Source organism: Branchiostoma floridae, chromosome 3 (assembly GCF_000003815.2).
Source record: "Branchiostoma floridae strain S238N-H82 chromosome 3, Bfl_VNyyK, whole genome shotgun sequence".
Taxonomy (NCBI): Eukaryota; Metazoa; Chordata; class Leptocardii; order Amphioxiformes; family Branchiostomatidae; genus Branchiostoma; species Branchiostoma floridae.
The window spans coordinates 27,291,051-27,307,496 of NC_049981.1; the positions used below are offsets into that span (position 1 = coordinate 27,291,051).

General features: G+C 41.5%; 1 protein-coding gene across 4 annotated transcripts in view; it reads left to right on the top strand.

The window, feature by feature from the left end:
• The first annotated feature begins 754 nt into the window (after window positions 1-754).
• The window catches only part of LOC118411201 (phosphoinositide 3-kinase adapter protein 1-like), a 39,872-nt gene continuing 24,180 nt past the window's right edge, over window positions 755-16,446 (top strand). Inside the window, exons 1-10 of one of the 4 annotated variants that reach the window (XM_035813284.1) lie at window positions 755-1,026; window positions 10,821-11,231; window positions 11,722-11,772; window positions 12,004-12,057; window positions 12,311-12,352; window positions 13,277-13,327; window positions 14,001-14,054; window positions 15,078-15,229; window positions 15,596-15,737; window positions 16,135-16,404. In XM_035813284.1, the coding sequence (XP_035669177.1) occupies window positions 1,011-1,026; window positions 10,821-11,231; window positions 11,722-11,772; window positions 12,004-12,057; window positions 12,311-12,352; window positions 13,277-13,327; window positions 14,001-14,054; window positions 15,078-15,229; window positions 15,596-15,737; window positions 16,135-16,404 (1,243 nt within the window). In that variant the 5' untranslated portion in view covers window positions 755-1,010. The remainder of the gene's footprint in view (window positions 1,027-10,820; window positions 11,232-11,721; window positions 11,773-12,003; window positions 12,058-12,310; window positions 12,353-13,276; window positions 13,328-14,000; window positions 14,055-15,077; window positions 15,230-15,595; window positions 15,738-16,134; window positions 16,405-16,446) is intronic. The other 3 variants (XM_035813286.1, XM_035813285.1, XM_035813287.1) reach the window with 3 other exon arrangements.

Consider the following 16,446-nt stretch of genomic DNA (forward strand, 5'->3'; position numbering starts at 1 on the left):
AACCACACATTTTCCGTTGTTTTCTCTAATTGGCAATTTGGTAGAAAATAATTGCCACATTAGCAGACTATTTAAGACTATTAGATTTAGAAACCTGGTAAAATAAAAATTAAAAAAAACAGCACATAAGAATAAAACAAACAAACAAAGCCACTACTAAAGGAGGCTGAGAAACGTGCAGGACTATTAGATACTAGTGGATTGACAAATTTTGTCTGGGGTTGACCTTAGAACTCAGTTTTTGGTAATTTGATTATCATTCGCTGTCCTTTGAGCTTGAGTGAGCACCACCCTCCCCCTCCAAAAGAAATCATGACTCAGGCGCAGTATTGAATCTAACATTACCCCTTTGACCTTGTTGCCCCAAGGACATTTAGATGTTGTCCTTAAGATTTTAAATCTCCACCGCACCTCCAGCTGGCGTCGATACAGGCGCCTGACCTGTCTCAGCTGGCCCTGTCGGACTCTCTTCTGCCCGTTGCTTTCTAGCCCCAAAGATCTCCGGAGGAATTAAAACAGTTCTTCCAAGTCTAGCATGACAATTAAGGCTCCAGCACTTGCATCCTAGTGTGGCATCTGCCCTACTAGTATTCCATCTCCAGTTCCGCTCCTCTGATCGCTTCCAGGACTGGAGTTAGTCTAAGGAAAGGATGGAAGCCAGGCTGGGATAGGAAACAAATTTCGCGCCAAATCTTGCCCCTTCTTGTTGACCTTTGTCACATAGCCGTCGGGAACTGCGCTGTTCTATTGGTGAAAATCCGTCACATGACCCGATCAGGAAGTGGGCTACCAAAAACTTTTCCAGTTCCTCCAAACTTGAAGCGTGCGGACAGATTCGTGGAAATTGTGGCCTTTTTCCACAGCATGGTTGTACATGGGGGTAAAAATAAGTCACCAACGAAAAATGGGTTGTTGAGTAAGGGAATTTGATCTCATTCTTAGCCGTGGAACGCAGTTTGGGGACGTGAGATAATTTTCCAGTCACTTCCTGGTCCGAGTTTACTGCCAGGATGGCGGGTGCTGGAGGTAAGAGTTCCTCTTTAACTTGTATATTTGCCCAAGCAGTAATTTTACTGTAAACGTAAGAAACTAATAGTTTGTGTTGGAGACAACCAATCACCCAACTGTTGGTTCGTTGTAGCAGTTGCAGTATTTCAGTTGTTCAGTATTTAAATCAACCTCCTTGGTATTTATGCAGTAAATCACTTAAGATGAATATCTTATCCCAGTTGGACAACCGGTACCTGTTACAGTGTTAACATGCATTGGCATAATACCGGTAGTAAGACTTATACCGGTAGATTAAAAATACTGGAACTTAAAGAGATCTACTCATGCAACAATAGTTATTTCTGAGCTGTGCACACTTCAGACATCTAGGTGTCCAATACACCATTTACAAAGCATCGATAACAATGCATTCGAAGACAACAAGGCCAAAAGTTTTCAGTATACTTTTTTTTAAATTTCGGGGTAGGTAGCTCGTCGTGGGACGAACACACTGTCACATTCATTGCCAAATTTATATAGATCATAATTACACATGCTCACGGCACAAGACGAACATGATTCAACAACAATCTTGAATTTCTGTTGGTGACCTGCCTGTGTGAAAATCAACTCGCCCCGAACGGTTCGGGCCGGTCCGAGGGCAGTCCGCACGGTCCGCCTACGTGAAAGCCGTCCGGCCCGCGAGGCTGCCGGTCCGCGCGCCGGGCGGTGAACCGTCATTAAGTGGTTCAGCACGTTCGGCAGTTCAGGACCGCCGGACGCTTCGGGCGCCGTAAAACACTTAGAAAAAATTGCCGCCGCCCGGCCAAATTTTGTCTAAGTCCCTAAATTGTATGAAGCCGTGCGACAGCGCCCCCTTCCGTACACTAAGCGCAGCGACCAGAAGAGCGATAAAGTCCGTAGGTGAGACTATTAGACATTGTTAGAGGCATGCATTACGTCCATTATTGCGGGGCAACAGCCAGAGCGGGCGAACACTAATAGTAATAGCGTTGCACTTTCGCCTGAACAATACTATGAAAATAAAATTTAAAAATGAGATTTTTCTACCTTCACATCTACAACTTTTCTTCTATACTATTTTGGCCGCGACTAATGAATGGGTGACGTGTTTTCTTGTACATATTCGTTCATTAATTTATATAGTCACCACGCACGGCTATCTGAAGTGAAGAGTAGAGTATAATACGATACTCAATAGAGTAGCAAAACGAACTGATGGGTCTTCTACAAGTTCTAGTAAAGTTTACATACACTTATAAAATGCTGTTCATTTTCCAATTTCCAGCTTACACTGTGTTGAGTCACCCTTTGAAGAATCTGCTCCGCTACTCAGTGCAGTTTTTCTGCATATGCGAGCGTTGCTCGGAAAGCCGACTGTTCCGTGCGCGAGATGATTTTGGCAAATACGGCCATCCCAGTTCCAGGCCGCACCCGCGGAAATAAACAGCGGGTTGATTGACATCCCGCCTGTGAGGCGCACGTGAGCGGCGCTCTGGTGGTCTTCCCTCCTCACATTGGCTGTTGCCATGGCGCCATGCTGGCGGCAGCCGTTTGATTTGTACAGTATGAGACAATCTATTTACTGGCTAGCCAATCGCTACGATTTGTACGAAATGAGCCGGAGACGTCGATTTTCACTGCACATAATGAGCCACATGATTGGTTGTAAGAAACTGCAACTGAAATCCTATGCCCCACTATCAAGTTTCTTGGAAATTCATCCGAATATGCCGAGCCAAAACACGCTGTTCAACCACGACCCCCCTGGTCGTCAATAAGAACTTTTAAACATTCGCAGAAATGTGACAAAGGAGAAATTTTACGATAAATATAAGTGATTCAGACAATGCCAAAATTCTCGCAGTTACATTGGCACATTTTGCGACGTAATTTAGGTTGTGGGCCCTGTCCGAGTTTTATGGACGGGAAAATAAGGCCCAATCTATACACAGTTTTTACCGATATCGGTGGATGTGTCGGGAGGGATCTGGAACGCTGGCCGCGGGACACCCGTGGCGCTTGCAGTCATAAACAGCTATATAGCCTAATGAGCCCGCGTTGTATGCTAATGAGCCTTCCCGAAGTCGGGACACATCTACACGCGCGCGGAAGCTGTCGGGGACCCCTGCTAAGCTATCGGGGACCCCTGCTAAGCTTTCGTACGAATGGTCCGGACCTTTCGGGAGAAATTTTCCCGATATCGTAATGGCGATATAGCAGTTCCATCTAGACGATGAAAAAAAGCTGTCGGCGAATGGTTGTAGGCTCGCCGATATCGGGAAAAACTGTGTGTAGATCGTGCCTTAGTCTGGGAGAACTGCGACAAATGCCTGTTTATGGTCCTGCATGCCGGGCGGTCTAATGAAGTCGACTTGCTCTGACTTGCAGGAATGTGGCAGTTTGGATTGTCCATCACGCCCATGCGGCGTTGAGTGCACGGATCACACCTACATGTTTACCCTCTCGACGTACCAGTCTTTCCATCGCATCTCGTACACCAATGCCGTGCATGCAGCATATAAAATCTTTGTTGACACGACAAAAGTAAAGCGACTTTGTCAGGTCTATAACTTAATATACATATGAATATCTATAGGAACATAATGAATAAGTTTTTGTTACGAAATCTGTTCTTATGAATATGTTTTAGTCCTGTTTCTGTTTGTCTCTTTATTTTTCTCTAGCGGTAAATGAGAAAAACGTAACAGCAGATTATTAGACCTTGTGGATAGTCACGCAGTGGCATGGCGAATTACAATTCGGCACTCCGTATTTCGTTTCTAACTCACACGAACGCTACATTCTCCACTCTGCTGCACTGTTTGATTTGCTAACTACATTGCCCGCGCCTATAGAACCGTTGTCTTCCAAACGCAGTGCAGCAAAGTACTATAAGAAGAATAAAAGACAATACTATTGTAGGTCACCATGGCACAAGTTTTCACCGGTGCACCACACACCCCGGGATTGATCATGCTTGCACTGCGTTAAAACGGGCGGAGAAAAGTTTAACAGATCTCTAGACCACCATTGTTCTCTGTAGAACTAATCTTTCTACCCTAGGATTAAATAATTGTCCCTGGCGCTTTACAAATAGGACGACATTGAGTAGCTCTACGTTTCCAATGATTGTCATGGTACCAAGCGGCGATTCTGTCCAAATGTGCAATGATACGGGAGACAATTTTGGAAACGTATTTAGTATCTTTATTACCTTTCATGACGTCCGGCATTACCTCGCCTTGTGGACAATACCTAACATGATTTGTGAAGTGCAATATATTTTAAATGTTTCTCACTTTCTAAAATTTCCACCACCGTTTGGAGTCAAAGCGCAGGCTTTGGCCGAAGAGGATTTTTTTTTGCGAGTCGTACCAGTTGGAGCACCTGTTGGACGACCTGACTACCGGTAACTTTGCAGCGAGACTTCAATCGAGTTTTGGTCCTCTGAATTATCTAAAACTTGTTGATTTTGACCAGTAATATTCCCCTTGACATTATATGAAGAAAGTGGGACTAAAAACAAGTGCAGTGCTGTGTCACGCTGGAGTACAGTATCCAAAACAGGGCACGGGTAACGGTTAGCCGAACATCTAACGCCACCATTTTACATGAATAATCAATGACTTATTTTCTTGTTAGAAGGGTTAGAACTACTTTATCATATTGACCTGTAATTAGCTTGAGGAGCACAAATGTACAATAAATTCGAAAATATATTACTCGTTAGTCGAAGCGACGACCGGATAAAGAAACGCCGTGGATGGCAGGATGGCTGCATCCACGTTACCCTTACAGAAGGAGAGACTATGCACTACCCGTGCATCGCAAATCATTCAGTAGTGATAGGGGTTGGGGATGGTGACGCACAATCTACGGGTCGGTGTCATGTTCCCCTGAGAAATTTGGACGCTTCATCTTTCGTAATATGAAAGGTTAGACTTAGAGAACTGCCCTGGATCGGGCCAGGGACAGGCGGATCTCAGGACACGCAACAGTGCCTCCCGAACCGTTCTGAACGTTCGGACCGGCTATCACGATTATTGTCAGCAGGGTGTCAAGCTTGAAAGACTCCCCTGTCTGCCCCTGGGGATAACATGAGCATTGCGCGTGCGTCGCGGTCATTTCAAATTGAAAACTCATCAGCAAACCGTTTCCTGATGTCCTGTGTTATTTTTCCGCTTTTTAGTCTTAAACTAAGGCTAAATGTACAGACTATCATGGATAAGTTGGAAGAGGTGTCGCGTGAGGGGTTTGTACGTTGTCGTTTCGGGTCAGGATGCATCAAACTGCCATGGAGAGATGGAAAAGGACTAGCAACACAAACAATTTGTGTGGAATTATGTTCTGATGCTGTTCCAACCGACTGCCGAAACTTCCGTGGAATACGAACGGACTGGAATACAAACATCCCTTCTTGTTCAAGACTGAACTGGTAAGAAACTGTTTTACATCGTTAAGCTGTGTTACCAAGTGTGTTAGATGTGAAATTATCAACAGCACAGTCAGAATCCTGGCTAACTGAAGTATCCATGTATTTTTTCCGCACTTACTGGGACTCCTGTGGGCTGTATTATGCACAATGTTGTTTCAGCGCCCATTTTCGTGGAAACACAGTAGTATGATGACGTAATTTTCACTTGTTGCAGCAAAGAGGAAGTCATGTTTCCACGTACCGTTGCAAATTATATCATAAATATAACCTTCTCGGCGAAGATAATGATGTGATTATGATCGTCTTACAATTTCCGCATACACCACTGATCGGAGGTAATTTTAAATCCATGACGAAGGTAACGAAGTTGTTTCCTCAATGTCCCGGGTTCGATAAAACCTCCCTGGTTGGGGGCAACGTTCTCACGGGTCGGACATGTCGGAGCCAGGCGGATCTCTGGACACGCCACAGTAAATCCCGAACCGTTTGAACCGTTCGGACGGGCTATCGGGATTATTGTCAGCAGGGAGTCAAGCTTTAGAAACTCGCCTGCCTGCCCCTGGGGATAAAACCTGTGAAATTCCAGCGAAGTTGTTTTCTTCTCTGTACTTCAGTAAGTGTATCTTGGTTGTGTACATGCCCAATGCTGTGTAACGACTAAACGCACAGAACAAAGACTAAACTGTAGACTAAGCGTAATCTGAATTAGCACGTCAGGTGTCCATATCCATGCTTCATATAGAGTAGAGAGAGTAGAGTACAACTACAACTGAAAAATATTAATATCAACGTTCCATAGAATTACTTCTCCTCACCATGGCATACTAGTAACTTCCTCCCAAGGACGTTATATCCATGTCCTCACGAGCGGAATTTCCTCGACAATAATCCTCCCGTTTAATATTGTTCCTCCTTACCAACTTTTCAAAAAGCGTTTATTTACTTGTGCCGCAAGTAAAGATTTCGCCTGCTATTCACACATGTGCCTTTGACGGGCATAAAAATCTATCAAGCGATGTGAAAGTTGAAACGTCTACGGCGTAGGTTAACAATAATCCTCTAGGGTGACGTCTTTTAATCTCTACTCATTCAATCAACATTGTATGATAACACTCGTGGTACTTCTGAAGCCTTCTGAATATCGTTGATTTTACAAAAGTTAATGAAATCACATGCACAATAACTATACACTAGAGACAAGCAGATTTTACATCCTATTTGCTTTGCTGAATAATTTAAGTAGATTCTAGACTTACGGCCGAAGCTCAAAGGTGCGGCCGGACGTTGGTGATTTTGCCAAACTTCCAGAAATTGGAGACCCGTTGTAGTGTGACATTTTGATTACTGCCCTACGAATCGGTCTGGTAGGCGGTTGTCCCCGGAGACCAGTTTTGCTGGGATTAGGACAGAAGGAAAGCTTTACGGGAACACCGGCCAGTCTTGTCAAAAGTCGCTTACAAGTGCGCAAAGTAAATTTACTGACGAAAGATTCCAATAATAATTGTGCAGACGTTTTATAATACGGACAGCATGACACCCAGCTAGCGGAGATATGGTTGCTAATTATTTTGTCGGTCGCCACGCGATGATGGACAGCGGCACGCCTCTATACCTAAAGTTTCGCGCTGTGTGGGTGTGGCCTAGCCACTGGCTCGCAAATTGATATCTGGATCGTATTTTCCCGTCTTTGAATAACTTGCTCGTGAAAAAAGGCAAGAAACACAAAGGAAATGGGTATAATGACGACATCATTCTTAGTGGTATTCCTGTCAATGGATGTGCAAACTGTGCCAAAAATTAACACATGGAACGTAAAATAAACAACAAACAACGAGTTATAGACATGTGCGCACTTGTCGGCGGCTGTCCCAAAGGACCGGGAGGCTTCAATCAAGTGTGGGAGAGTTCAATTCACGTATGGGGGCCAGCACCTATATCAAAACTAGTCTTATTTTAGACACGTAGAATAATATTTTGTGGCACTAGATTAACATATATTACCATTCAATATTTAGATACAACTTTCTTTCAACAAAATGCAATAAAGTTCAACACACACCAACAAAATGTTTGGCTTCTTCATAGGATCGTCTTCTTGTTTACGTTTGAGATGGGGTCACTGAACCCTCGCCGCCGCTGGGTGCGTAACGTGCCTAGCGTTGGCATGAATATATTAGGGCATTCAATGATGTTTATAAATGAATCTTCTAGATTATGGACTTGAATGTATATCATATATTAGTGATAGTGTCTCCACCACATGTTTGGTAACCACGCTTCAGTCGGAAAGACATCAGAAATCCATTACTTACGCTTTGTACATGGTTTGTGCGGGCAATCAAATGTTTCCTGGGACTCCGCACGCACATAACGTCAAAGTGAGGGCACATGTGATTTACAATGATTGTCTTGCGGCTGGTGTCATTCTGTAACTTCAAGCCGTCATTAATATTTTGTCTATAGGAGCGCTCGCCAGGCGGCAGAGGGATGAATTGCATTCAAATTCTTTCTATTTTGTGACGGCATTCCGGCGGTTCAGACCGTCCGAACTGTTTGGGCAGCGATTTCCACCTCACAACAGCACGATTTTACGCATTTCACGGGTGTTTGGGAGGTACAGTTGCCATGTAAATTGGTGGTTCGCAGACGTTCGCAGACGTTCGCAGACGTCCGAACCGGCGCCCCGCGGTGCTCTGCACGCCCCCAGACGGTTCGGATCGCTTTGTTGCTATGGGAACCGCCCGTTCGGCCGTCCGGCCCGGGCGGAGCCGTACCGGCTCGAACCGTTCGAACCATGGCCGCCGCCCGAAAGCGTTCGAACCATGCCGTCCGGGACCAGTCCGGGACGTAGTCCGGGCTAGTCCAAGCGGCCAATCTGGACCCTTTATGGCCGTCCGAACCGTTCTGCGAACAGTCGAGCGTCCGTCCCGTCCGACCGACCAGTCCGACCCTCGGACTATTGCATGGTTCGAACTGACGGTTCATGCCGGTCCGGACTAGTCCGGGACGGGCAAATTTTCACACAGGTACAACTCATGTAAAAGTGTGAAGAACCGTTGCATAATGGCCCGGATCTACGACTGAATGGGCATGATTGAACGTACGCAGCCATTTTCCCGCCATTTTTATATCTACGCTAGCAGTGAAGTGTTACGTCATTGCGGTTGTGACGGACAGAAGTTAAATGAAAATTCTTGACAGTATACGTCCGTTTTCTCATGACATTTTGTATGCTCATGCAGGTTTATGTTTTATGCATTTACTGACAGAAAAGGAAGGAACATCAGAGGATGTATAAATGTACATAGCGGCAGTTAATTGTGCCGTGTTTCTTCCTACCGGTATTTTGTACCCCCTCCCAACCACGCGCCCGTTCGCCGTGTAATTCCGCGGCGTGTTACAATTACAATATTACGATTTTAGCAGGACAAGAGTTGCAGAAAAGTTACACAGAAGAAGTGGCAAGGGTAACCTATAACAGCAACATGTAACTGGAGAAAATGATGCGTTGACAATTTGTCAAATCAGTATGGCTAGAGAAATCGTCGTTAACGTACCGGTATTATGATAATAGATGTTAGATATTGCAGAACTTCCCTGGCAGCACCTCGTCAGCTGCAACAAAGGCAGCCATGTTTTTCATATCTAGATACCGTTCTGTTACCTCACCAGGTGATATGCAACATGATTTATGACTTCCTCTCCGATTTATTGTTACCTCCATGAAAAAATGGAGGTATAGTTTTTTGGTGTGTCTGTCTGTCTGTGTGTCTGTTTGTTTGTGTGTCTGGATGCTTGTGGTCGGCATAACTCAATAACCTCTCGATTTAATAAAATGATATTTGGTATGTGGTTAGGAGTTGGGAGACGAAGGTTAGGGTTGATTTTGGGCCCCCTGGTTATGTGATCTTAGTACTGCAGTAGAATTTTGATTTTTTTTTTTTTTTTTGGTATCTTTTGACCTGGACATGCTATGTATTTTGGCAGATAGCTTGTGATGTAAGGAAGAAGTGATGTATGTTTGAGACGACATTTCCCCTTTTGTCACTGTCACACTTGGAGTAGTCTAGCAGGAAGTGACTTGTATATCCAAAACAAATTGTTGAGGTAGTAAACATAGAAAAAAAGCTTTCATCAACCATGCAGCTTGATAATTATTAAGACAGACAGAAGCTTATTACCACATCATTATTGTAGTTAATTATGGTGGCAGAGCGATATCAAAAGTTCAGACTTTTCAAAATCTGATACATTGAGATTTATGTTTTGGATAGGCAACTGTTGTTACAAGTAAAGTATCTTCAACAAGATTGCAACCTTTATATGAAAGGTCACAAGCAAATTTTGCTTAAAAAACAAACAAACAAAAAAACTGGTGATGATCTCGAGCAGTCAAGCCTGAGGGATACTAGTAATTCAGTCAATAGAGACATGTGGATATAGAACCCCAGGAACCTTTTGACTAATTCTTCGGTACTCATTTAAAGCAGCCATAACTGCCAGACCTACTGTCAATATTTACACAGTAAGAAAAATGTCAAACAACACCAGCTCTGGTGCTGTTACTATTATACATGTAAGACTTGCTAGTGTAACTTTTAGAAGGTTTGCCAGAGTACTTTTAAAATTTAAGATCGTTGCCTTATTTGTACAAAATTAATTATGTCACAATGCCCAGTTGTTGACATTGATGGTAAAACATTGGATTTTTTAACAGATCAAAGATGCCCTACTTGAAGTTTGTTGTTGCAACGTTTACTTTGCATTTGGTTTGTAACCGTTATCATTTGCTTTGTATGTGCAAAGTTCAAGAGCTCTTTCAAACCTAACTGATTCAAAATAATTCAAGGGAACTTTTGACATTACAGCTAAGTGATATGTAAAGAGGCTCTGCATTCCTTTTTTCCATGAAGTGTAGTGAATATAAATCACCATCTATATTGTATATGTAGTATGACTCTAATTCAGTGCTGAATTATTATACTTGGTGCTTGATTTTAATTGACAATGCTTTATTATATGTTGCACATCTATTTACATTTGTACATGTTATTCTGATGCAATTCATTGTTATCGCAAATCAAATGCCAGCTTGCTCAAAAGTCACAGCAGAGCACCTGGATGTGTCGGTCAGCTCACAGACACCCTATTAATACAATTTAATGACGCAATACAATTGAATGATCCTTCCCCAAAACTTTTGAACAAGAACAAGTCAATTAACAATCAAGATTGCTAAGCATTCCTAAATAGAACCATTAACATTACCTGCAAACCATTTTTGATGTGATGATAAAGCTCAGATTTGATAAACGATTTATGTTGAACATGTGTAATAATGAAATATCTCCTGTGATGTGTCCTTTTCCAGGAGATGACTTCTATGACTTGAGTATAATGTACAGCCCAGATGGCGAACAGTGGAGCGAGTTTCTGTCCGACGTGTTCCGACGGGAGGGAGATGCCGAGCTCAAGATGTACTTCGAATCAATTGAACAACTCCCTCTACATCACAGTCAGGAGACAGCAATCAAGAACAGCCGCTGCCAGTTCCTTCTGGTATCACCAGACTTTACCGACCTTTTCTCGTATACATCGTTCAGGGACTTAGTCCCACAGCCACAACGAGTGGTGGTCCTCCTTTGTGGTGTAGAGCACAGCCATCTTAAAGATATATTCGTGCACATGCCTGGCTCCGAGAGGTGGACAATCCTGTCTACAACTGATGGTGTGCAGGCTATTTTGGAAGGAACATTCCATGTGATCAATTCCTTTACACCAGGTAAGAGTGTTGGTACAAAGAAGATAGACTATTAGTGTAGTGTTACTGTTTTTGGTTGTTATATCTAGATAACCCAATCTCTAAAACCATATGGCAGGCTAGTTTGATACACATATTTTTGGGACTGATCACACCCCATATTTGACAAAATATCCAAGTAAGGAAATTGTAAATTTTACATAATTCCACCAAAAGACATGAATGTTGGCACATGAGTAAGACCACACAAATTTTAAGTGATTTAAGGTGATATACCAATGCAACTTATCAGTAATGCTTATGTATATACTCTTCAAATATTTTTGACTGGTATTATGGCACCTGGTAGAATTATGAGAGTTGATGTTACATCATTTCTAAGTTGTTCCAAACAGTTTTCTTTTAAAATTCAACTGTCATCTAAACTGCAAAATGATGTGTAGGTTTATATAATATGCTTTCTACAGGTTACTGATTAAATGTATCAATTGTACAAAATGATATTTTTCAGAACCTGATACAGAAAGTCCATACATGCCAATGTCAGGGAAATCACAAGGAGGTAGGTGTATTAACTTTTTGTAACTTTTGCTATAAGGTTAACATGGTCTTAAACTCCTCGGTCATTTCTAGGCTCTACATTGTTTTCAATATGAAGTAGGATACAGCACTCTTCTCTTAAAGCTTGGAATGCAAGTTAAGAGTCAATATGACTCAGCTGCTACATAAAAAGCTTTAGGTTTGAAATATGTACAGATTGAAGTTACATGTAGATGTCTGTTATTCATTACAGAAGTTGATACTGGGGATACCTATTTGACAATGGGTCAGTCTAACAGAGTACAAGGTAAGATAACCATGGTGTTAAAATCATTACCAATAAATGCAATCAATTTTTATTTTGTAATAAATGTAAGTATTCTCTATCTGTCTTATAAATATGACAGGTGCCCCATGCAATACATTGTATGTACTATACCAGACAGAAATATAAAATTGATACATACAATGTTGGTCAATTTTTCTTTTATTTGTGTTGGTGTACAGTTGTCAGCACAGTAAATTTACATCCTATGAAACTGTACACATTTACATTGCAGAGGACACTTACCTGAACATGACTGGATCTACAGAAATGCATGGTAGGACTTGGAAGCACGAACGATTTGGTTAAAAACCTTTGCAATGATGATGTTATACGTCATGCCTCTTTGATCTATCTAGGCCACATCAAGTTAATTTTGATGATTTAGTTAGAGAGGGCACAAAACAGACTAGATGGGTAAAAGCAAAAAGGTTTTCAAAAGAAGAAAACAAGAAGTAACAAGAATTGAAGCGATAGTTTCATACCCAACAAGTCTTTTATTTCTGTATTGAAGAGCACAAAGTGACAATAGTGTGGTAAGATTGGTATCACTAACACCAAGTTGAAAACTACAGTCATCGCTACCACATTGGTGCCACTTTTACTGTCCAACAAGGTTCACTTCTACTACTTACTACAACTACAACTGCATGTATGTTCATGTATATTTCTCACTAGTGTAAATTTTACAAATAACAATCAAGACTACCACACAACATATTGGTAACGCTTGTTCACCTTTATCCGTATGGTAGCCTAAATTCGTTGTTTAAAAAAAAAAATGTGTATCTAGGGATTTCAGGTGAACTGACATGGGTTTCAAATGAAATATTTTAAAGATATTACAGTGTGAAACTACCGTCTTTCAACTTAACGATTCCAAAATACCCACTTTTTTTAATACAACTGATATAGGTTACCCCACAGATGAAGGTGACCTAACGTTACTTTCTTATCACGTTCATCATCTCTGGAAGGGAAATTATTTTCAAATTAGGGAATGCGTATGCTGATGTTATCCATAAAATTTACTTCCTGTGTCCTTATTAAATGTCAACTAACATGGCAATCCACATATATCTGCTGTTTGTTTCTGGTAATTTCAAATCTTTTGTCAACATCACATCACAGTACATTACATCGCAGTACATTGTGATCTATGATAAAGAAATGATAATAAATGAAAATATTTCTATTGCAGATGCAGAAGAACATTTATACCTAAGCGTTGCAGAGTCAGAAGATGCAAATGGTAGTCCAGAATACTATTATAATACAATAATCAGTTACTAACGTTGTCTATTATAAAGAATCATATTTCAGCACCTTTCTTTCAGAAAATCAACACCTCCAGTTAACACTACTAATGAATATCACATTCCATGCAGTTGGGAAAATATATTTCATAAGAGCATGCCAGTTACAGTTTTATTTGAGGAGCTGCTTACAGAAATTATAACTTCAGTAACTCAGTATGCTGCTTTTCTTACCCTCCTGCACTTACATGTACACTAAAGATGGAACTACACAAGTCAGGCCATTGTACAATTGATCAGACTAGCCTCGCTCCCTGTAGGGTGAATATTTGCCAGGAGGAGTTTGGCCTTCATGGGTTTTCATTGGTGATTGGTATGTGCAGTTAGGAAGAATATGACTTTCTGCAGGCTGACTTTCCTGGCTAGTCGTTTACTTGGTTTTGGGCAAATACTAATCTCCCTACCCTCATGGAAAAGCCTAGCAGAAGCTACTTGAAACAATGATAAAAGGAGTTGGCAGATGGTCCTTAAATCATTAAATGCATTATCCTTTAAACTGTTATTTCAATCCCTGTTTTCAGTGTACCTCTAGGTCTTCAACTATTATATACAGTAATGATATAACGTAACTCAACAAGTAATAATAGTTTGTATCATATGACCATATAGGACAAGATGTCTATGAAGACATGGAGAGAAAGCCTCAGGGAGGTGGGGGATTTGGTATGTGTTTGATTCAATAAAGTTAACTGGTATTAAAGATAGATAGAATGAATTGTAAGAATTAGTTTGTCGTGTTTTTACTAATGTTATACTTATAATCTCATCATAGTCTAAGGCCCCGTTCATGATGCAAAAATCCATGCAAATGCATCTGCATGTGCTTACATCCGACCACAATCCGAATGCAAACGTTTTACATTTTGCATTCACGATGGCCACGAGCAAACCGTTTCAGATCCAGATGATTTTGCATTTCTCATTTAAAGGTCAGAGGTTGGGGTCAGGGAACAGTGCTCAAGATGGCTGGAATTTCCCTTCCCAGCTCTTCTGGGTGTTGTTTTTCTAGAAAATAGTGTGTAACCGCGAAAGGAAACGCAATCGGCCATAAAAAGACTTCACGATGACAATAACGACTAAAACATTCCAATTCCCCGCGCTATGACCCCGCGGTACCCGGATGTAATGCGGATTCACGCCGCATTTGCGTTCATGATGACAATTCGCAAATGCGGATAAAAGGAATCCGTTTCAAGTCCACCTCGCGAGGTGGTCCCAAAAAATCCGCATCAAATCCGTTTCGGAGCATTCATGATGACAAATTTATCCGTATCAGCAAACAATGCGGATGCATCCGCATGAATTTTTGCATCATGAACGGGGCCTAAATGTACTATTATATGATCTTGTGAATAGAAACTGATGGAATTTACCAAAAATAGGCCTGACAACTATTGAACAAGCCCAAAGATAAATACAGTACATTATAGAGAATTTGAAAAGAATGTTATGATGTATACATTGATATATGAATTTATGATGCATAAAATCTGCAACAGTTTGGCACCTAATAGTATACATTGGAAGCCTAATGAAATGCATGTATTGCCAAAAATTTGATCCAATCAACTCTGACACCAAAGCCTTAATTGTGTCAATAAGATTGGCCTGGGACACTTAGAATGTTACTTTTTAGGGAATCATACAGTGACATGTGAAAGCTGACACTGCACTTTTGTCTGGCAGATACCTACATGATAAGATCTACATCAGACTCTGGTACTGATGACGGCCCTCCGCAGCGACCACCCAAACCTGTTCAACAAAAATCCGGACTGGAAGGGCCAATCATGAGCAAAGAACTTCAGCTTGTACAGCCATCCACTATTATGTCTGGGGTAGATATGACATTTTAATATCTATGGGTATCTAATAAGTCTAACAGACCTGTCTGTGATTATGTACATTTAAAAGAAAGACCTTATTGAGGTCATCCATGTTTGTTGCATAACATTCCTTAGAAGTAGAACTGAAATAAGATGTTTACTTTGAGTTATTTTCTGTTCTAAAGCAAAAAAAGTCCTGAATCATGATTCATATAAATCCTAAGTTCTAAAATATCTTAGAACTGCATGTTGGTGTTTTCCTCACCCCAGCTATGGCAGATAGTACTGGGGTCTGAGTCCCAGAAACAGTGATTCATGTCCAAGAGTTAAATGTTTCTTGTTTGTTGCTGTTTTCATTTGTGTCTCTGTCCTCTGCAGTCGGGTGAGAGAGTGGTGCTGATCTTTAAAAACCCACTTCCTGAAGGTGGCAGCTTCACAGTGGAATTTCAAGGCAATAAACAGACATCTGTTGTCACAGCTTCCAAGGAAAACCCATACACCCTGATCCTCAATACCCCAGGTATACAGTCTGCCTATCAGTAAATAGTTTTGTACTCTTCTGTATTTTTGTTACTATTAGATAAAATAATTTGTAACAAGACTTTTTATTTCACCCATCATAGTTTTCCTCCCGGAGTCTAATGCTTGGTCAGTTGGTTGGTTGGGATTTATTAAGCAAAAATACAATATCATTTTTGTGATCCCTAGCCAGAAGAATGGCATGGTAATTAGATTTTATAGATTCTTCATCTTAAGAATATAAGGCCCTAATCCTATCGTCCAGCTGCAGATGAAAATACATGCCTTGTCTTACATGTTTCATCTTGGTTCCCTCCTCAAAGTGCTCTCTATGTTATTTTGATGCCTCTACTATTACGAGAAGTCCTAAAACACTCATGTTTTGCCTGTCCTCTCAGATCACCCTCCTGAGACAACACAAGCAGTTGTGAAGTGTGACAGTAAGTTACTTGGGAATGCCACCATGGTATTTGTTAGCAAAATGCGCCGGTTGGAAGAGTTGCTCACAGATGTCTCCAAGCCAGTTGAGTTCATGTGTCAGTCCCTGGGTGCTGAGCCTTTGAACCTGAAGATCCTGGACAAGATACTGAGGGACACCTTCAAGAAACACATGCCACCCAAGGGTCTTGGGGTATTTGGCATCGATCAAGAGAGTGAGGACGAATATGGTAAGAAGCAACAAAAGACAGTAAAAAAAGAGAGACAAAGAT